The 21,246-nt window shown below is 46.2% G+C and overlaps 1 protein-coding gene across 1 annotated transcript in view; it reads right to left on the reverse strand.

Annotated features, from left to right (window-relative positions):
* CACNA2D4 (calcium voltage-gated channel auxiliary subunit alpha2delta 4) overlaps positions 1 to 21,246 on the reverse strand; it is a 120,160-nt gene that overhangs the window by 61,624 nt on the left and 37,290 nt on the right. The window contains exons 16-25 of the mRNA XM_077783300.1: positions 20,342 to 20,416; positions 19,357 to 19,443; positions 16,036 to 16,107; positions 11,790 to 11,851; positions 11,007 to 11,074; positions 10,845 to 10,890; positions 9,281 to 9,378; positions 6,713 to 6,806; positions 5,681 to 5,776; positions 3,337 to 3,464 (exon numbers count right to left, since the gene is read on the reverse strand). Of these exons, the coding sequence (XP_077639426.1) occupies positions 3,337 to 3,464; positions 5,681 to 5,776; positions 6,713 to 6,806; positions 9,281 to 9,378; positions 10,845 to 10,890; positions 11,007 to 11,074; positions 11,790 to 11,851; positions 16,036 to 16,107; positions 19,357 to 19,443; positions 20,342 to 20,416 (826 nt within the window). The remainder of the gene's footprint in view (positions 1 to 3,336; positions 3,465 to 5,680; positions 5,777 to 6,712; positions 6,807 to 9,280; positions 9,379 to 10,844; positions 10,891 to 11,006; positions 11,075 to 11,789; positions 11,852 to 16,035; positions 16,108 to 19,356; positions 19,444 to 20,341; positions 20,417 to 21,246) is intronic.

Genomic DNA, 21,246 nt, shown 5'->3' on the forward strand with positions numbered 1-21,246 from the left:
ACAACACTTACACACCAAAGGCCAGGCTTATATCTAACTCTTACCCAAGCCAGGCCAGCACTACAAACTGCAGACACAGCAGCTTCCAGAGCACACTCCATTTTAGAAACAAAGCCTTCTGGGACTTTGTTGCCTAAACTCTCTTATGTCCCAGGGTCTCCCAATTATCCTTGAGCTGCTGCTTTAAGCATCTTGTAGGTCCTGTGACACATCTGCCAGCCCTGTGCAGATCCCTGAGCTCTCACGGGGCATTTAAAATCGCATGGCTGGATAGGCTCAAGCAACTGAACTCCATCTCTCCTTGTCAGGGCAGCTGTTCCAGCCTGCAGTTGTCCATGTGGCAGATTCCATTGCTTTATATATTTAAAATGGATTATATTAACTTCAGCTGGGGCACCTCTTTGGGAAGTGCCAGGGGACAGTTTGAAGGCCAGGCTGATCGATGTAGTCTGCACCTGGTTCCCTCCTTGTGTGCTCTATGGAAATCTCTTCCTTAGACAGACAGGTCAGAGATCTTTCCATCCCCACAACTCCAGCATTTGTTACTGCTTTCCATGTCTGCCTTCATCATTATAGGTGTGCCCAGAGCACAATTCAGTGCCTACCACAGTTCAGCCTGGAGGCTCTATTTTGTTTTTGTTTTTTTGATGAAAGCCAGATTAACCCGCTCAAGTGTGTCAAAAGCAGTAAAACCTTTGTGAAATAAGTACTCAGCTCACATGCCTTGAGCATGATCCTGCCTTTATGGTTGTCCTGGGTTGGCTATATGATGCTTGTATCCCCAGCTGTCTATTCTGTATATGGGTACGAGGTTTTACACCCTTGAGACTGGTTCTTAGGGTGAAGTGGGGAGAGAAGAAGTGTGGAGTTTATCAGGGACTGCACTCACTCCTTCACATTCCTGCTCCTGTGCTGTCTGCGGATGGACAGACAGCAGGACAGAGCTCTCCTTTGCTTTTAGTTAGTTTTTAGCTTGCTGAGGCAGAGAAGTTCCCTGGACTGTGGACCTGCTCAAACCTGCTCTGGACTGAACACCCAGAACACCAGGAGCTCGCACCTGTGGCCCACTGGGCCGTGGCATTTGCAGTGCCAGAGGGACTGATAAGAGACTGAGTGAGCTGAGCTACAGCCCACCAAGGGGACTTTCTGACTTTCTCACCCCTTTTGGAGCAGCAAGAGGTTTTATTGTTTATTATTGTCCATTTTTTGTTTTTGATGGTGAACGCTTTGCCTGTTAAATAAGCAGTTTTTTCCACTTTTCTCCAGGGAAATATCTTTGCTGGAACCAGTTGTGGGAGGGGCCACTTGATTTTTTTTTCCTAGAGGTTTCTAAAAACCCCTTTAGAGATTTTCTCCCAAATTTGCCCTAAACCAGGACAATGGTGAACGTCAAATGGCTTGTTCGAGGATGGGACAAAGAAGCAAAATACACTTAGGGTCTCTAGAAAAAAAAATCTCACCCAACCCATGAAAAATCTGGGCTGCAAGAACAGTACCACTTGACATACAGAGGCTTCCCTGCTGTCCCTTTTATTTCTGAGACTTCTGGACAGTGGAAAGAGGTTCTGTGTATAAATGCTTCTAATGACCTGCAGTCACTTCCTGCTGGTTTTCTCTCCAACAGAGAGCTGTTGGGGGTTTTCCTTCTCAGATTATTAGAAGCCCCTCTGCCACAAAAAATCTCCTGTCACAGCAGGGGACTTGTGGAAAACACGAAAAGAGGACTTCAGCATCTGATAGAATTTAATAAGAAACTGGGTGGCCTATTTTGTCTAAAATGTGGGGCAGCCCTGCTTTATCAGATGTCAAGGAAGGGCCTGGACTCTGCTTTATAGTAAATTACTATCTCAGAAGCACTGGGTATTATTTCCTGGCCCTTCCCAGGGAGTCTCTCTGAGCTGCCCGTCCCTAAACACTAACAATCTCCCTTACAGTTTAGGGCACAAGGTCTTCAGGGCCATGTGCTACTTCTTACAAGGTGCCTGCAGAGTTTCCAGCTGTGTGGGGTTCTAGACTTGATTTAAGCTTCTGACCCATGGCCATGTAAAATAAAGAACAGTGCTAGCTACTTGTCTTCAGTCTTTATCCAAAACTAGCTGTGACTTCTAAGAAAGCCACAGCAAGCCACAGCCAGCCACAGCCCCAGTGTTTAGCCAGCAGTGACTACTGTGGCCTGGGTAATGGCTGCCCTAGGAAGTCCCATAGGGTGTCACTCCCTGCTTTTCCAACCCACGCTCTATTCAAAAAATCAGATGCCATAGCTTGCAGGGGAGTAAAAGGTCCCTCCTGTCATCTCTCCATATTTGCCTTTTAAGTGAGATGTAAGGGTGTTGGGGAAGAAAGGCTTTTGTAGGTTTCGAGTACTTTCTCTTTCCATTCCTTCCCCCTATACATCCTGGTTCATCTCTTGCCTCTCAGGCTGGTTTCTTCTCTTTGCTACTTGCTTTCCCACCCACCAGACTCCCACCACTGTGCCACAAAAAGCTTTAACAGCTACAGTGCTGAGCTCTGTGACAAAGATGGAGAGCTAGGGGCCAGGAAGGAGCACAGAGGGGATCTCTGCCTTCTGCGAAGCAGTCTCTCTGAATATTTTGTTTTGCTTGTTTGTTTTTAGGCTCCTATGCTCTCTTCCAGCCTTTGAGAAGGTCATGGCTGGCCCTGAATGCTCATAGGAACATACAGGAACCAAGCAAGAGATATTGAAAAGCCAATCTTTGCTTTCCTCTAGTGTTTGAACTTTGCTGAGCAAGAGATGCCATTTTCTAGTATTGGGATTGGAAGGATGCAGGACACCCATGCTATGGAAAAGCCTTCCTCTCCACCCTTTTCCTCCACCATCTTCCATAACAAACCCATCCTTTCCTGTCATGGAAAGTGGTGATGGAAAAAATGACACCCTCTGAACCTAGACTTCCTGGCTGTTTGCTGATCCCTCACCAGTGCCAGCTGTTACTGCCATCCAGCAGGGCTGGTGTTGTTCCCTCCCAAGCCTGGCCACATCTGTGTGTCTCATTCCTTCTCCAACACCTTTCCTGTTCCCTTCTCATGTTTCCTGAGTATTCCAGCCCCACAAGTACCTTGTGTTCCCCCGGCTCCCGCCTCTCTAAACCTTTCCATTTATGGAAAGGTAATGCTTTTCCATTTCCATCCTTCTCTGTCAATTCCCGACTGCCTTCCCCACACCTTGTAGCTTCTTCTTTCAGCTGCGATCAGCACCTTGGCCGTGAGCTCTGGTGCGAAGAGGGCAGGGCTCACAGCAATAAAGGTATCAGGGATGCGAGGTGTGAAAATCTTTTTTATTTCCCTCTGTCTTTTCTGTATTTAGGCTGGGGTTACCTGACTCATCTTCTGAGACAATGCTGTAGATGAAGCTGCCGGGGGGATGCTCGGCCGCCCTGCGGTACCACAGAGGGAAGTGGTCCATGGTGAAGATGCTTTCCTTGTCCTTCTGTGTCAGGAATTTCCTGCCGGGACATAACACGGTGTGGAGGAGCGGCAGCCCTCCTCGGGGCAACGCAGGGGGACACCTGCGGCCGGGCGCATCGCCCGCAGCTCACCACCCGGGGCTTTTCCATGGGCGAGGGCAGGCGGTGTCGCCGCTGTCCCCCGGTGTGCCCCGGTGTCGCCGCTGTCCCCCGGTGTGCCCCGGTGTCCCCGCTGTCCCCCGGTGTGCCCCGGTGTCCCCGCTGTCCCCTCGGGGCAGGGCCGGGCCCTCCCTCGCTCCTGAGGGGCGGCCGCGCCCGCCGCGCCTCCCGCGGCCGCCGCCAGGTGCCGCTGTTGGCCCGGACCAGACCGCGGCGGCGGCCCCGGGCGGGCGGCGGCCCCGGGCGGGCGGCGGGCCGGGGTCCCTGCGGGAAGCGGGCAGGGCCGGAGGGAAGCGGGCTGCACAGAACTGGGCTGCACAGAACCGGGCCGCACAGAACCGGGCTGCACAGAACCGGGCCGCACAGAAGCGGGCCGCACGGAAGGGTTACCGGGCACGACACCCCGCGAGCAGCGGGGGCAGCGCCGGAGCGCGGGGTGAGCAGGTGGGCGAGGGAGCGCAGGCGCTTGTGGCCGTTAGTTAGTGCAGGGGATGGGGAGCAGGCGAGGAAAGGCGATTAGGCAGTGTCCTACAAAAACAAACCACCCACCCCAAACATAAGGTTATGCATCCTCATCGCCTCAAGAGATGCTCAGAGCAGACACCTCAGAGCAACCTTCTAGTATGTGAAGGAGGGCTGCTGGGGAGCTGGAGAGTGACTCTGTTAGAAACGGCAGTGCTAGGGCAAGGAGAAATAGGTACAGATTGAAAGAGGAGAAACTTAGGTAAGATACTGGGAAGAAATCCTTTAAGGTGAGGCAGGTAAGAAGCTGGAAGGAAGTTGTGGATGCCCCAGCTCTAGCAGTGTTCAAGGCCAGGTTGGATAAAGCCTTAAGAAACTTAGTCTAGTGGGAGGTGGTCCTCCCCGTGGCAGAGTGGGTCAGGGACAGATGATTGTTAAGGTTCATTCCAATTCCTTAACAAATTCTATGATTCTGTGATTCCTGGAGAGGCAGGAACTGAAGTGCTTGAGCAAAGGGGTGCTTCTGAAGGCAAGAGGATGTGCTCACATGAGACCTCATGAAAATCAGGTCATTTGCTTCCCTGGATATCCATACAGCTTGCCTGGCAAATCCCTTTGTTTTCAGACTCTTGTTCTGCTGTATATTTTGACGTAATGATAATTCCTCATGATTTCTTCCCTTTCAGGGATTTCCAGAAGTACCTCCTGTAAGATATGTGGGGATCTGTCTCTGCAATGTGGTGACTGTGACTGTTTGAAGCACTGAACGCTGTTCCTGATAAGCAGTGGGAATCATCACATTAGCCTCCTGCAGCGCACGGCATTTCTCCCTTGTTGCCAGAGATGGATTACTCTGTGTTGTTCAGACTGCTTCAAACAGATGAAGAGTGTCACCTTTCAGGCACAGCAGAGCTTGAGGGTAGGACTCATGTTTGGGGAACTTGGGGACAGTGGAACAGCTGCCGAGAAGCTAATGACCAGCACCCACATGGTCCCTTTCTGTTCCATCTGCTGGTGTGCCTCTGTGACCCGTCCTTTCCTACAGCAGCATGCACCAGCCTGCGTATCCAAAAATGCAACAGAATGCAAACTACTCCTTCCATGTCAAAACCCTTCAGTGCACACGTACTTCTGCCTTGAGGGAGAGGACAGGAGAGTGAATGGGATGTGACAGATGTCAGTCACATCTCTTAACGCCTCACTGCAAGGCGCTGGGATGCTGCTGCCATGCGGCAGTGTGAGAGGCAGACCGGCATAAATCTGGGAGAGGAACTGAGACAGAAAGATCAAACACAGCCAAGCTGGAATGGTGCTGGGGCACTGGAGTGCAGAGCCTTTGCACTGTAAAATGGTTCTGGGGATATGTGCAGTAACTGTGGACATTTTCTGTGTCAGCTGACTGAAGGGTTTCATTCAAATGAATGCACTTTGGGACAGTATTTTAAGAAAAACTCAAAAGGACCAGAGGGAGACAAAGGCCACCTACTCTGATTCTGTGAATCTGCATTAATGCCATCAAGGTGTTGCTCCTTTCCATTCTGTCTCCCCAAAAGCATTTCTAAGGCTGGTGGTGATTTCATGCTGCCCCTTCAGAGACATTGACAGAAACTCTGTAATGCAGCTTAGGGACTTACTTGTTGGAAATCTTCTCAGAGCCCACATACAGGGCACTCCTCATGAGTCCAGCCCGAGTGCCCAGAAATGCCATCTCAACGCCTGACTCGGTATCCCTGTGGAACAGAAATATGCAAGCAGAAGCAAACAGTTCTCACAAGAACAGCCATGATCCAGGGTCAGGGCCTTTCCAACTTGAAGCCACATCTGGAGACCTGGTCTCAAGTTCATTTGTAATATAACCCATTCACCAGGAGTGACAGTGGCTCTTCCCGGCTAATGGCAGCAGGTTGTTACTGGCTGGCAACTGGCAGGTTTAAGACTTGTACTCAGATTTAAACCTTTGAAGTCTGCTTACTTCATTCTCTTTTATGTAGGCCATAAGCTCCTCTGCCCCTGCTAGCTCTGCTCCAGTCAACTCTCACGAGGCTGAAGTGCAGGAGGGGAACTACAGAAGGAGAATGGCTGGATCAGGGATGCAGAGAATGGCCAGGTTAGCAGAATGTGACTAAAGAGAGTGTGTTGGTGTAGCTATTTAAAGCTGTGCTGATAACTGTGTGTCCCAGCAGGATTGTCACTGGCTCAGCTTCTGTTAGTGCAGGGATACAAGGAACTGAAACAGGGACAGGAGTCCAATGGCCACATATGTCAGTAAGTAGCACAGTTGTCTGCTGAAATAAGATCTGTGTGACATGATACAAGACACCACAAGCAACAGTTGCCTCACTGGAAATAATAAAATACAAAGTTGTTTAGTGAAGCCAGCCTGAGCTTCAACCTGGAGGTATCACCAATAGAGACAAGACCAAACTCCTTTTCTCCATGAGAAAAACCCTCACCAAACGAAAGACTCTCCCAGGGAGGCCCAGCTTATTGTAGTTTACTCCTGAGAGACACTTTTCAAGCTATTTCTAAAGCTATTGCACTATTTCTATCAGCTTTTTGAGCTATTTCTACAGTTTCTTGTACACTGTGCAAACGTTTGTGACTATTTCAGGCACTGCATAAACCCATAGTGGTGTTCTATCCATATTTATGTCTCCTACACTTACAAGGACATGTTGAGGGCTAGCGTTGTCCAGTAGGCCTCCATGGGGGCAGTGACCACTGCATCAAACAGCACTTCCTGGACTAACTCCTCGTCACCTAAGGAGAAAAAGGAAGAACAAAAATCAGAGAGAAAGACATGGTTTTTTCTAGATGTTTTAGGGAGTCTCTTCGTAAGGAGCATCTGCCTATGCAGGACAGTGGATCAATGTGGCACAAAAAAGAGGCCTCCCATTACAGGTCAGAGAAGAAGTCCAAACACCCTGGGTGGTGGAAAACACAGCAGCAGATGTTACAGCCAAGATCACAGAATTACAGAGTAAATGAGGTTGGATAAGACCTCTGAGATCATCAAGTCCAACCTATGACCCAACACCACCGCGTCAACCAAACCATGGCACTGAGTGCCACGTTCAGTTTTTCCTTAAACACCTCCAGGGATGGTGACTCCACTGCCTCCCTGGGCAGCTGTTGCAGAAACTAATCACCCTTTCCATGAAGAATTTCTTTCTAATATCTAAAATCATCAGACCAGTTCCCTTGCAAACTCTGTGCAAAGGTGGTGCCCAAATAAGTGTGGGCAAATGAGAGGCTTTCAAATCAAGTTATTCATTAGACTGTCACTTGACTCCTTCATTGAGCAGGCTGTCCACAGCATGTTGCCCTCTTCTTTTGAGAGTTTTAAAGTTCTTCTAAAAGTTTCTTATGCCTTCTGATATTTACATATTTCTACTGAATTTTCTCACACTGTCCATATAAACAATGATTGTTTTGCATTCTTCTTTGTGGGTGGAGAGAACTGATGGACTGTTGGTTTGACCAGTGTGGTTGGAGAGGTGGTATTTTCACCCTCCAGTCCACTGTCACTTTTGCATATGTAGTGGAGTTAGAAAATAAAGTTTGCTTTTTTGGGTTATTTTTCTTTCCTTTTGCATCTGGCCTGCTTGTGTGAGTTATTTCGTGTCATAGTGTGACAACAGCCTTTGCCTCAAATCCCTGCCTTGACATTTCTTCTGGGTATCCTGTAGAGAGGATACCAGCCAACACCTTCCACTTCAACACCACTAGAGACTTTTTTATGGCCTCTACTCTGTCCCTTTGCTCACTGGTTTCTCTGTTAGCCCTCCTTCCTTCCTGTGAGTCACAAAACATTTTCCTGTCCTGGTTTTAACCAGATGCTCAAACCAGTCCAGGCTACCAGTCTAATCCACTTTGGGACTGGAGATAAGAAGTGATTAGGAAAGTTCAAGGTATCGTCATGTGCTAAATGACATGCCCCAGAACCCCATTTATTTGACCTGCTTTGTTTCTGTACTGCCCTGCTTGCACTAATCTGTGAGAACTTGGTGCCCATCATGTCCCAGAAATGCCTCTTTCAGTGCTGTTCTAGATGGAGCCACCCCACCATTTCAGTGTTTCTGGCACCGAAACTTTCTGGGTTGATGTTCCAGGTGTCCCTTAATGTTTTACGTCAAGTTCTCCCAAATTTCTTTGCCACAGATTTCAGGATCCTTCTCTCCACAGCTGTTGTTATTCAAGCTTCAAAATCAGAGCCCACCATGAGATCTTTCCCTCTTGAGGCCCCTCATGTCTATGATTCATGTGTTCAAATCATATTTGTTTTTCCTCCACTTCCAAGCCTGCATATTTCTCCAAGTCAGCTCTCCTAAAACTTTCCTCCTCCCTGGCCTCTTTAAAGCATACATCTCCTCTTTCCAGCCTACTCCAAGGACAGCCAGGAGGGCTCTGCTCACATTGTGCAAGAGAGGAAGGATTACTTGAGTACAGTTGATTTTACTTTTAAGAGATTCCCATCCTTGTGGCAAAGGTTTGTGCCTCTGAGGTACAGCCTTACATGCCGAAGCTTGTACTTGGCACAACTAAGGGGGCTGAAAGACATCCTAAAACAAAACTGCTGTAAAGAATTCCCATGCACAGCTGCTCATCTCTGCCCCCTGATAGAGATCCCACTCTTCAGTGGTTCTGTATCAGCTGCAGGAGAATGGGACCCAGTGCAAGGGATGAGCAGCAGAGGAGCAGGAAATACAGTAATCCTGTAACAATTTTTTTTTTCTCTTGGATCAGTTACCTTTTGTGTTTGTATAACAAAATTAATAATCCTTGTTCTGAAAAAAACCATCTCTCTAGAGGGCACCATGAGCCCTTGGAGGATGATGCCTGGTGTCCCTGGGAAAATGAGTTGTCTCAGCACTTTTCCTGGCTTCTCCTGCCATTGCCCCCTCTAGACCAGTCTGTCAGTCTGTCTTAAACCTGGTGTGCAGCCTTTGCCAAGCTCCATTCAAGACTTCCAATTCCCAGTATTTCCTGTGCTGACACCTTCAATAAGGCTGAGTTATGTGTCAGCTTTGAAATGGGAAAAAATCCTCTGATGGAGACAAGGATCCTCAGCTCATTTCCACTTGTGAATTAATCTGGGCTTGAGTTCAGTCCTGCCAGTATAAGCAAGTACCACAGGGGCACAGTCTGAGACTAATCAGTTTGTCACAGTCCCCTCTGCCTTGTGATGGGTACAGGAAAACCCCAGCAGGGCACTTTCTGTGCCTGGGACTCACATTCCAGGTCAGGCTCCTCTCCAGTGAGGAAACGGATCACAGCCTCCAGCTGGCTGAGCTTCCGGTGGTCGGGATCAATGTCGGTGATGCAGTAAATCCTGGTGGGAAGGGGAAAAGAAATCCAAAAAGGGCAAAGAGAAACCATAGTCAAACAAATGTTCCTGGATGATAATAACTGCAAAAAGAAAGTCAGCAAGAAACCTTGGTCTGCAAAGCCTTTACTTTTTAGATTGCTGCACGTTATGCCCACTCTAAATCTAACAGTGTGGCTGTAAGTCAAACCCTACCACTAAACCAAACACCAATTAACCTGACTGCTGTGCTCAGCAGGATTGCTGTGTTCTCCAGCATAAGCTCACAACGCAACAGAGCTGTTCCAAATCCTGCCAGCAGTTTCCTGTATTATGTTGTGTAAGATGTGTACATGTGCCTGTATACAAAATAAAAGTGTGATGGAGAGACCTGAAAAGCAGAGGGTCACATGAAATGTGAGACCTGACTAGGAGCAGAAAAAATAAGAGACAGAGGAACAAAGTGTGTGATGAGGAATGATCTTGCAGCGTGATATGGTGATAACAAAAGCTGTCCAAGTGCAGCTTTTGGTGCAGGAGCCTCAGGACACAGTTTGGGGAGAAGTGGAAGAAGGTATTAGAAATGCTCTGTGCTATAAAAGAAACCAGTCTTCTAATCCTGCTTCCAATTTTGACTGCTCCATTGTCAGGACAAGGGAGAGGAAGGGGTTATAAAAGAGAATTAAAACTCATAAAGGGGATGAAAGGAGTGATTTATGAGAAAAGTCTAAGAGAAATGAATATGTAAAGTGTGGTAAGCTGACACCTGAAGTCAGGAGTTAGAAGAAGGAGAAGTCTCTGTTTGTGTCTCAAATGTGCTGCTTGTGCAACTTGACAGCGTAATGAGAGGTGAGAAGGGCTGCAGGGCTGCTTGAATATAGTTATTTTGGCTTTGATACAGCCTGGGTTCATGTGACTGAGTGGGACTGAATGTTGGGTTCATGAAAACCCCAAACCTCACAGCAATAAATGGAAAGTGCCGTGCTTCACCCTGTTTCATATCCAAACCAAGCAAAACCATAAGTTCTGCCTGCTATTGAAATGGGGGTCATAAATCACCTCCGTGTTCACGAGAAGTTAGGTCTAGGCTCAGTTCAGAAGGATGCCAACTAAAAATAAAATAGGATTTAAAAAAGCATTTCAATCTCTCACCAAGCTTGCAACAAAATTCCCTAACAGGTCTGACATAGTGTAGGTTTTGTAAGATAATTCTGAGCAACACGAGGAGGAACCGAGTGTGAGCACAGCAGACTGAGGATAAATCTCAGCTGTTTCTTAGGAGGGGAATGTGCCAAGTCTTGGTGGCATCTCCCAAAGGAAGACGTGAAAGCCAATTGCCTGGAGACAATCAGGTCTTTGCAGGTACAGCACCTGAACAGCACTGCTTTTCCCCTAGGCCACAGAGGGTGGTGAACTCAAACCAGATTGCTGGGAACTTTGCCCAAATATCGTGACAAAGCCCTGTGTCACTGACAGGGATTTCTTCCACTTACCATTCATTTGCTAAAGACAGGTCTGGCTGGAGCAGGTCGTGCAAACCTGAAACCAGAGAGTACATGGAGTATTCAGTGAGGAAGCAGACAGACACACACAGGCTCTGAAGGAGAACTGGTGACATTCAGAGTAGCTCCCTTGCCCCTTTCAGATTAACCAACCTTCTTCCACTGAAGTGTTCCCCAGCAGAATGTACTCCCCGTGCCCCCTGGACAGCACAACACCCAGGCTGCAGGCAAGAAGGAAAACAGAGGGCTTGTCAGCAAGGAAAGGTGTCATTGCCTGCAGTTACAACCCTTAATGACATTAACTCCCTCCACAGCTATTAAAGAAAAGAATATAATTGGAAGAGGATTAAGTAAGATCCAATTTCAGCACAGGGGACTAAGGAACCTGTCTGTAGAGTTATGAGGCATTGCTGGTGACAATTTTTTTGGTCAGCATTGTAGGTTCAGGTCAATGATAGCATTTCTCAAATCTCTGCCAGTTTCAAACCATTTCAGCTGGGGGAAAAGAACAACATCCCCCTCCCTCCCCTCCCCTCCCCTGCCCACCCCTCCCCTCCCCCCCACAGTTTTCTTCATTTGTTATTAGTTGTTTTATAATTTTCAATGTATAAAAATCTTGAGGTTTATTTAAAGCCATACACCAGGATCATACACCATATTCAGTGGAAATGAAAATTTAAGCTGTCTCATTTCTCTGAAATGAAACAACATGCTTTACCTAAGGTGTAGCTGTCAGACTCTGAATTTCAGGTAAATAATAATATTCCTTTTGAATTTACCCCAAATAATATTTTAATGGCAATAGGAACAAAGAAGTTAGTTATTCCAACTGCTCTACTTATGACATGTAGCAATATTTATGAAGAGAAGGACCTGATCTGCTGTCCCTGATCAGACTTCTGATACAATGTATAGGTGCCACAAGTCCTTGCTCACCTGAAGGGTGTGCCACTGATGTCCGTAAAGAAATAATCATTGGTGAGGAAGAGAACTCGTTTCTGAAATAAGAGAATGAAGAAGAGAGACAATAAGGGCATAGTGGTGATGGGGGCCTGGGATAATGTCCCCAAGGCTGAGCAAAACCAACACCTCACACACTGCTAGGGTTGGCTGGAGGCTGGGATGAATGTGCAGTATTCAGCATATCCAGCACCTTGAGACTTTTAGGATCCAGGCAGCCACTCTGTCTTTCCAACAAGGGCTTCAGATAAGCCATTCTTTGTTCTAGGGCTCCTGCACCGGCTGCAGGAAGGGCTGAGGGGAAGCTGCCTTCCCTCTCACTCCCTCCAAGCACATGTGCTGGGGCCCTGCTGCTCTTCTGCTAGACACAGCAACCCTGACAGCTTTGCACATCATCATCATCATCATCTCCAGCAGGAGCGGGGCTCAGGGGCAGATAGGAAGGAGGAGTTGAAGGAGAGGCAGAATGGTGAACCTATCCTCTGTGTGGGTGGGCAGCCAGGGCCAAGTCTCCCCACTCCTGTGGGAAACGCTGATATTCCTGACATTTGCTTTCACACCAAAGTGGGACAAAATATTACCATATTCCAATTTTGTTAAAATCGGTTAAAAAAATTTTACATTTTCAATTTGGAAAAAAAGTGCTGTTTCAAATCCAAGCCATTTTGATTCACTTGCCAATATTTTTTTCAGACTGACATTTCAACTGAAGACATTTCGGATTATTGAAAGCTGCCTCAGAACTTCATCTGTTTGCCAGACTGGCCTTTTCCTGTAGGAAAGTGTTGATTTCAGTGGAACGCTTTTCTAAAGGAGAAAAGTTTCTGGAAAGTTTCTATCCAAGCCTTATGCCAGTATATGAACCCTAATATGTTTAAAATCCTAGACCCAGTCTGAGAACGAGGTAAGAGGATGTGTGTGGGAGACAGGGGAGTGAACACAGAAAACTCAGTGTTCCCCAGGGAAAGTCATGCCTGCTCTAACCTGCTCGAGCTGAGCAGCCCTGAAAGTGGAGCGAGGCACAGAAAGCTCCAGCTCCACAGTGTGCACCAAGTCTGTGCTCACTGTGCTGACAGGGATGGGGGACATTATTAGGTGTGATGGGGATTCAGGTTATTGTTAGGTGACGAGGTGGCAGGTGTCTTGACCCCTTTCCTCCCTTCTCTCTCCATGCATTGCAACTGTACTGCTGAACAACAGGGTGTTCTGCTGGGCCAAGACCACACAGAATCATTGAGGTTGGAAAAGACCTCTGAGATCACCAAGCCCATCCTTTAACCTATCACCATTTTGTCAAGCAGACCATAGCACTAAGTGCCATGTCCAAGCCTTTCTCAAACACTTCCAGGGATGGTGACTCCACCACCTGGGTGGTCCATTCCAATTTTTAAATAACCCTTTCCATGAAGTTATTTCTCTTAATGTGCAAGATCTTCCAAAGGGCTGTGATACCCCCAAAGAATATCACTTGGTGGTGTTTTGGTGGCTGTGGGTGGTACAAAAGGTATTAACCCTCCCTTTTCTTGCCTGTCTGATCTGACAATGGAGGCAGGGAGGCATGGAGCCACTACCCCGAGACCCTTTCTCCTCTAGCAGGGCTTGCTCTGCTCTTCCTTTTTTCCCCTGACCTGCCCCTCTTCTGGTGAGTGCTCAGCCAGCCCCAAGACAGCTGGAGGTACCACCAATTATCCATGGCATGGAAAAGAAGCAGAGGCACCCTTGAGCCAAGTGGGGCTGAGGATGATCAGGCAGGACTTTGCTACATAGCAAGGCTGAAGGGAGGAGAGCATGGGCATGTTGGCACAGTGACAGGATGGCTGGCTGCCATCCCCTGCAGTCTGGAAACACGTGGATTTCCAGACTGGATGCTGTGCTAGGCCTGGATGCCTGGCTACTGCCATTACCAGAGGTTTGCCACAACTTCTACCTGTGTCCTCTCTCTTTAGCTTTCACAGTCACAGCCCTTCTAAACTCAAGCTGAAAGTGAAGGCATTTCTGCCCCTAGAACTGCCTAACAACTGCCTCCTGTGTTTGCTCCTTGTTTTTTCCTCTCTATCTCACTCTGTTCTCGATATCTTCCTGAAATCAATGTGGGTTATTGATATTTACGTGGCTGACAGAATAATTCTATCCCCTTCACTCAGGTCTTCTCTGCACAGTCTGGCTGCCTTATTCTCTTTGTTTCAAGGTCCTATCAGCACTTTCTTTGTTTCAATGCTGCTCTGCTTCATCAGCTAGCAGAGTACAAGTGGGAATTACTAAGTTTCATTTCTGGTTTTCACTCCATGTGTATTCTGATAATAGTAAAATTCTCACAGACTCAGCCTCAGTCCCCTGTTGTGCTTCATAAGGCTTCCAGAGATGCAGAATGGAGCAAATAATATCTCTTTACCATGGCTGCTTCCTGTTATCTTTCTTTTCTCCTGGGTAGGGTAGCAGAAGGAAGTCTCTAAAATACTGAACTAAAAGATAGTATTGGATGACTCAGGAGAAGTGTTACTGAGGGTGTACAAAGGGGTTAAACTAGCAAAAGAAGCAATCTAGACCTATAAAGAATAGATCTTGCTCTAAAACCTTGATTACTTTTCTGATAAAATAACTAAGGTAATGGATGAAGGAAATAAAGGTCATTCAATATATTTGGGTTTATAAAAAGTACTTGAAACAGCTTCTCATGAACTTTTATTCCAAAGAATCAGTTAAAGTAGGCTTAAATAAGATATAGAGGGAGAACCAGCTGCAGAACTGTAAACAGAAAGAAACAGTAAACAACAGGCCATCGAGGGAAGAAAATCTAACGGGAGGAACAGACTTAGTCTTAGCAGCCCTTCTATACAAGGATCTGTAAGACAAAACAGAACATTTCCCTGCATACTAAAAAAAAAAGTCTCAACAGCCCTTAAAATTAGAAAGACTGGATGGAAAGGAGAAGTGGGTTTCATGTGGAAAAATGGCAACTGGAAAAAATAGCTAAGAAACACAGAATTGAGGGCGGCAGTTCCAGTGCAGTTGTGGGAGGGAGAAAAAAATTGAAGGGACAGCAGAAGAGATTGGGGGCTCCCTGTTCAGAAATATCCTATTGCAGAGAATAGCTGCTTTGTGCAGAGCAACAGGGAAACAGTCACATAATTCAGTGAAGCCCTGGTACTTGGGCACCAGAAATGATAGAAGAGTCAACAGGAACAATCATAATAGCGGAAAAGTGTGCAAATATTTCAAATGCAGATGTTAGCAATGCTCAGAAGAAAAGCAAAGCCATCAGCAGGTCCATGGGAGTTACAGATGCCAAGAATAGAGAGGAAAAAATGTAGTGACAAGATCTAGCAGGACAACCATAGAGGAAACAGAGGGGTATCTTCATTAGGAAATGGCCCCACATTTCAGCAGTGGCTGTGAGCATTTGGTTTGTTGGAATTGATGCTGACTGTGGCTTAGCATGGGAACAGTTCAGCCAGCCACTGAAAAAAAATGCTCTCTATAAAGGATGGAAAATTTTCCTGAAATATAGAAGACTTCTGGGCAGTGTAACTTGCAGGACTCTGGAATACTTCCTAACAGGAAATTCTGAAAGCCAAAATCTTTGAGAGAGTTAAATAAATGTGAATGAAAAAGTACCAGAGAACATAAATGTAAGAGATAATTTTGCACTGATTCCAAAGGAAGATGTATAACCCTGCCCTAGAGCTGGTAGGGAGTGTTCAGAAGTCTCCATTTCACCAGGACTTTTCATAAAACATCTGCAAATATTTGCATAGAAATTTAATCCTGGACCTGGGTAAAGGCAATCACATTCTGACAAAGTGAGGGACAAAGTTTTCATGAGTGGTTTTGGATAGGGAAATAGGGTGGCAAATCAGTCTCCAAATCTCCTTCTGCCTAAGTCAGTTCAGCATAATCTTCCCCTATTCTAACTCTTGAAGATCTCGGATTCATTTCACCCCTATAAACAATGAACAACATGCTTTTTGGCTTTACCTGGACAAAGTAGGGAGCTGAGAGACATTTCCAATACCTTTCTGAGAACAGAATCTTGGTAATTGTAATGAGCACTTCTAATGATGTTCTCATGTATGTTTTCGCACATGTCTTCTATATGTGGTGAAAAAATAAAATCCTCACACTCAGGAATGCTGAACATTGAAAACTACATCCCTTGTGGTTTTTCAGCATCCACTTCCCATCCACTCCCCTGGGTGACCTGAACAGAAGGATAATTTCTTACCCCTTTGTCCACAGGGACCTTCACATCCATAGAGAGGTAGCCTGTTTCCCCATTGATCATAGCACTTCTCAGCTGCAGAGGTGAACAGGTTTGGTGTTAGTGTCTCCAAGCAGGCCCCAGCAGGAATTAACAGAGCCACTTGTCATTAACACACAGGGGCTGGCAGAAAGAATCACTGTTGGCTCCCTCTCCTCCCCAGCTCTGTCTTGCTTCTTTTAAACAGAAATCCTGTTTGCAGTGATCAGAATCCTTGGACAGTCATGTTGATAAATGATACAGAATAGTAATAGTTTATCCTGAAAGCTTGTTGATATGTCTCTTAGCAAAAATAAAGGATTTGGAATCTATGAAATTGTCAGTCCCACTTACAGACTTCACTGTTTGGCAGCCAGAAATTCATTAGCACAGTGCTTTGAGAAACTGGAAGAGGAGAAAACTGAGAAACCCACTAACTCCCTCAGACTGAATCCAAAGATCTCTGACATTTTAAAAACTGATTTCTAAATTATAGGCTGTATTCAGCACCATTTCTGAGGTGCACAAAAGTGGCTGTTTAGCACAGTAAAGCAAGACTATATGAGAGCAGGGTAGGCAGTGAGAAGACCACTTTATTCAACCCAGGTTCCAAAGGTAAAATGTAATTCTCACAGTGACTCCCAGCCTCTTGCAAGAAAGATCCAGGAAATTTTTACACAAGTACAGAGGCTTTGACTTCAGGTCTAGCCTGCCAGAGCATATCAAGTCTATTGCTTCAGGCTGGATAGAAAAAAAAATAGGTGGGAAGTAACTTACTCATTCACAAATTGTTTCCTTACTTCCAGAGACAGGCCTCCAATCAGGTGCTAGCCAGTCTCAACTGCATTGGCTTTACCAGACCACAGTTTTGTTTATTATGGCTGTTTGATGTGGGTTATTTACAGACCTAGAATATGAAGCTCAAGTTTCCCAAGGCCCACATCTTTGAAATGAAAACACTGACTGGTACTTTTTGGCTAAGAGTGTTTGACCTTCTTCCAGAGCCTCAGCATACTCTCTGTTGTGGTCTGACAGCCTGCAGGACTTACCATGGGTTCTGGGTTGAGAATCATAGAATACCCTGAATTGGAAACAAGGATCATCAAGTCCAACTCCCAGCTCTGCACAGCACATCCCCAGTCACACCGTGTGCCCAAGAGCGGTGCCCAAACGCTCCTTCAGCTCTGGCAGGCTGGTGCTGTGCCCACTGCCCTGGGGAGCTGTTCCAGTGCCCAGACACCCTCTGGGGGAAAAACCTTTTTGTAATATCCAACCTAAACCTTCCTGGCACAGCTCCAGGCCATTCCTTCTTGTTCTGTCACTGTCACCACAGAGAGGAGATCAGTGCCTGCCCTTCCTCTCTCAGGGAGGTCTCCCCTCAGCCTCTTCCAGGCTGAACACACCAAGAGACCTTAACCACTCCTTGTATGACTTCCTCTCCAGACCCTTGGCCTTTCTCCTTTTCCTCCTCACACTATGAATATCCCTGTGTTGCTTTACAAGGAAGCCCAAACCCTTGCTGGTACCTGGCTGCAGGTTGCACCACTGTGCATCAGTTGGTATTTTTCAGACAATGCCAACTTCCCTCTCTTGCATTTCTTTTTGCAGCTGGTTGTATTACACATCATTAGCACTTGGGCATATTTTTCCAGCCTGAATGTGCTGCTTATCAGCATTACAGAGATTATGGATGTGGAGTCTGTCATTGATCTAACACCATAGCTACAAATATGAGTGTTGAAATGTTGCCAGCTTTCTGCTGCAGTGGGTGTATCTTGAGAGCCTCTAGACTTGCTGAAGTCACACTGCAGATATTGCTCACGTCACTGAATGTCTCTGCACCCTCTGTGACTGCAACCTTTCTTTCTTCTGGAAGATGCAGTACAGGGGGACAAAATGGCTTTTGTTTCTCATGCTGGTTTCATGATTTTTTTGTTCCCTGGATAGTTTTACTCTGATTGCCTATGGACAGAAACCTTACACCTGGTACTGTATTTGCATTCAGGTATCAGTGTCAGTTGGTCAGACAGGAGCCCACTAGCCAAATAAATATGAGAGCAAAGCAGATTTCTTTCATTTCCTGGATTATTTTTTTAATAGCAAACTAGGCAAAGAGGTATAGCTTTAAAAGTGGCTCCAGTGAGAGAGAAAACAGCAATGGGAGTGAAGTCCTGTAAGAGATCAGTGAACCTACAAGAAAGCTGCTGGCAACTTGCATCTTGGTGGTTCCACTGCATGTAAGATCTCTTATTTTTGTCTTGCTTTCGAAATTACATAGTTCTGCTGTGTTCTCTTTCTCAGTTTGCCACTCTTCCACTTCCCAAATTCTCTTGATGCTGCCTTTATACTTGGCCTACACTAGTGGCAGTAGCTACTTTGATCCTATTGCTGCTCTGTTTGTCCTGCCTGTTTAAGTGGATATCCATAAGCATCAAATCCGTTTATCTCAGCAGTCTCCCCTGTGATCCAGAAGCATGTGTCTCACAGCTAATTCTATCTTACTCCAAATTCAGTTCTTACCTTAGTAATTTAAGTATCTGTTGCCTCCTATTTCCTCCTAGTTCTGAGTAAAATAAAGCCAGCCACAGAGGAACCTCTCCCTATTCTCATTTTATCTGGGGTCCTAGATGTGCAAAGCAGCAGTGTGCAGCTGTTAAAGGTGCACGCTGTTTTTCTTTATCACTTGTTAATAATTTTGCTCAAAAGACAGTAGGAAAGGGTTTGGCTTTTTTTTTTTTTTTTTAATCTTTTCCCCCTGGTCAGTTACTGCTTTCAGTGACTCCATACCTGTGCAGTAAGGTGGTTTCTGGAATTTGTTTTTCCCAAGTCCTTTATCCCCTGTGTTTATTACTAATAGTGACTGCAAGCTTTAATCTCTTGATGAATGTACCTCCCTGTTCCTGATCTTGTTAGTTGAGTGGCTTCAGGTGTATCTCACATACTGTATGTGTGGGTGACATCACAGGGCACTGCCACACTCCTCAACTACTCTGGCTTTATATTAAGCCAGAGTATTAGGTATTTTACACAAAGACTGGCTCCCTGGAGCATCCTCCATAGTGCTTCCTTCCTCCTCCCAGCACTTCTTCTTTGTTCCATGAGAAGGAAAACTCATACTGGGAAGGAAAACAAGCACTTGGTAGGGGAGCTTCATGCTTTGTCCTCTTGTAAACCACCTATCTCTGTTAGTCAGAGCCAGTCAGGCACAGAAAAACAGCAAGAGTGCTCCCCACACCTTCCATACAGGCACACAAAGTAGGAGAAAGAAGGTTCTACAAGAGGCTAAATCCACTTTCTGACACTCACTATTTCATCCTGGTCTTCCCACTCCACTTCTGAAAGATCTACGCTGTTGTAGTTCGGCTTAGGCTTCAGTTTCTTTCCTTCTTTATACTGGCATTTAAAAAAAAATGAAAATAAATAAAAATATTCAAGTAAGTAGCTAGGTCACTTCCTAAAGCAAACCTTTAAGAACTGGTGTGTAATTTGAAAAATAGGGGTATCTCATTTCTTCTCTGACTAGGAAGGCAGAATTTGTGTGGAAGGCAGAATTCCTTGGTCCCATGTCACGTATTTGTTTATGCTGGCAGTGAGGGGCTAGGGGGAGTTCCAGTGGGACAGGCTGCTCCAGGAGCATGGGACAGACAGGAAGACAGCTTAATTTACAGGTAAAGGCTATGGCCTCCTTTTCCTAAACAGATCAGAACAAGGCTTTTTTCCCCCTGCAGCTAAGAGTAAATCCCATTAACATTATAATACCAGCAGGAGATCTTTTCTGATGGGAGTCAGGCTTTAACTCCACTCACGGGAGACTTTTCACCTAGAATTAACGAAAGAGAGTTATTCCACTAATCTCTGGGGTCAGGGAGGAGGTGGGAGAGGCCAATTGATGGTAGAAGGGTAAAACAGTGCCCTTGCTTGGCTTTGCCCTAGAAACATGGTGTGTCCCTTCTCTTCATACACTGAAGTGGCTCCCAGTGCCTGTGGTGGCCCTGGGCAAAGGTGCCTTTCTGAGGACAGGGCCACCATAGGGCCTCACAGCAGCTTTCTCTGCTGGTGAGCACAGTAATGCTTATAGGTGGATTTGTGCTGACCTGCGGGTGTCTGAGACTTAAAATCATCACCTGCCTGGGCATCTCAGCAAGGAGGCCAGCTGGCCCTCCTGCTCCTGGGCACCTGTAGTAAGAGGCTGGTGGCCTTCACAGCTCAAAAACCGCAAAGAAATCAGAAGCAGCCCTGAAAGTCACTGTGTTCAAGTCAGCAAGGCTCTCAGATGCACAGCTCTACGTACCAAAGGCCGGAGGTCTGGGTGTGACAGGATGTAGCCGTTGTTGGTGTTCAGGAAGGCGTAGCCATGGACACCCAGCTGGAGAAAGAGACATTAGAATAATCAGCCTTTTAACTACAAACACTGCTGTGTAATGGGTGCTGCTGATACCCTGGCACCCACCAATATTGAGAGATACTTTCCTTTTAAAGGTATTGACCAGCAGAAAATGGAATCCATCCCAAAGTACATATTTGTCTGCTCTGTCTGTGCTTGGATGCACAAAAGGATGTGCAGGTAGGAGGTATGTGTGCACATTCAGAAAAATATGCCCTCCTACAGTCTGATTGTCATCGTGGACAATTAGCACCCAGAGGCAGACTGAGCCCTCCACAGCAGAGATGTGGAAATTGGAAAGTGATGAGGAAATTGGCAGTGGTGAGGAATGTTGTAGTTTTAAAATGCTTTTTAAGGAAAAGCATAATCTAACAAGACCAGACACTGGCTGACCTGATCTGCGAGAGATTTCCAAGAGAGAAGTTATTAAGCTCAAGACCATATATAATGCAAATTCCAGCTACACCCTGAGTTGCTAAAAACCTGCAGGTAGCCTGTGCTTGCCAAAACAAGAGGTGTCTGAAGAACAACAACAATGAATAAAGTCGCTATCTTAAAAAAAACAAAACAAAAAAACCCCAACAACTTTATTCCTATAGAGACAATCCTGAAGGGAGAGGGAATTGAGGAGGTAAGTAACTTACAATCTGTCTGTGCATTCAGGGAATCAATTCTGTATTTCACACATCCCAGACCAAAATCTTGGACCATCTCTATGTGAAGCATTTCTTTGATAAACACACTTGGCTTAACTCAGTGTGGCAAGAATGAAACCAAGACACTAGATCAGAATTTTTTTTTTTTTTTGCCTA

This window comes from Lonchura striata, chromosome 5 (genome assembly GCF_046129695.1).
Source record: "Lonchura striata isolate bLonStr1 chromosome 5, bLonStr1.mat, whole genome shotgun sequence".
Taxonomy (NCBI): domain Eukaryota; kingdom Metazoa; phylum Chordata; class Aves; order Passeriformes; family Estrildidae; genus Lonchura; species Lonchura striata.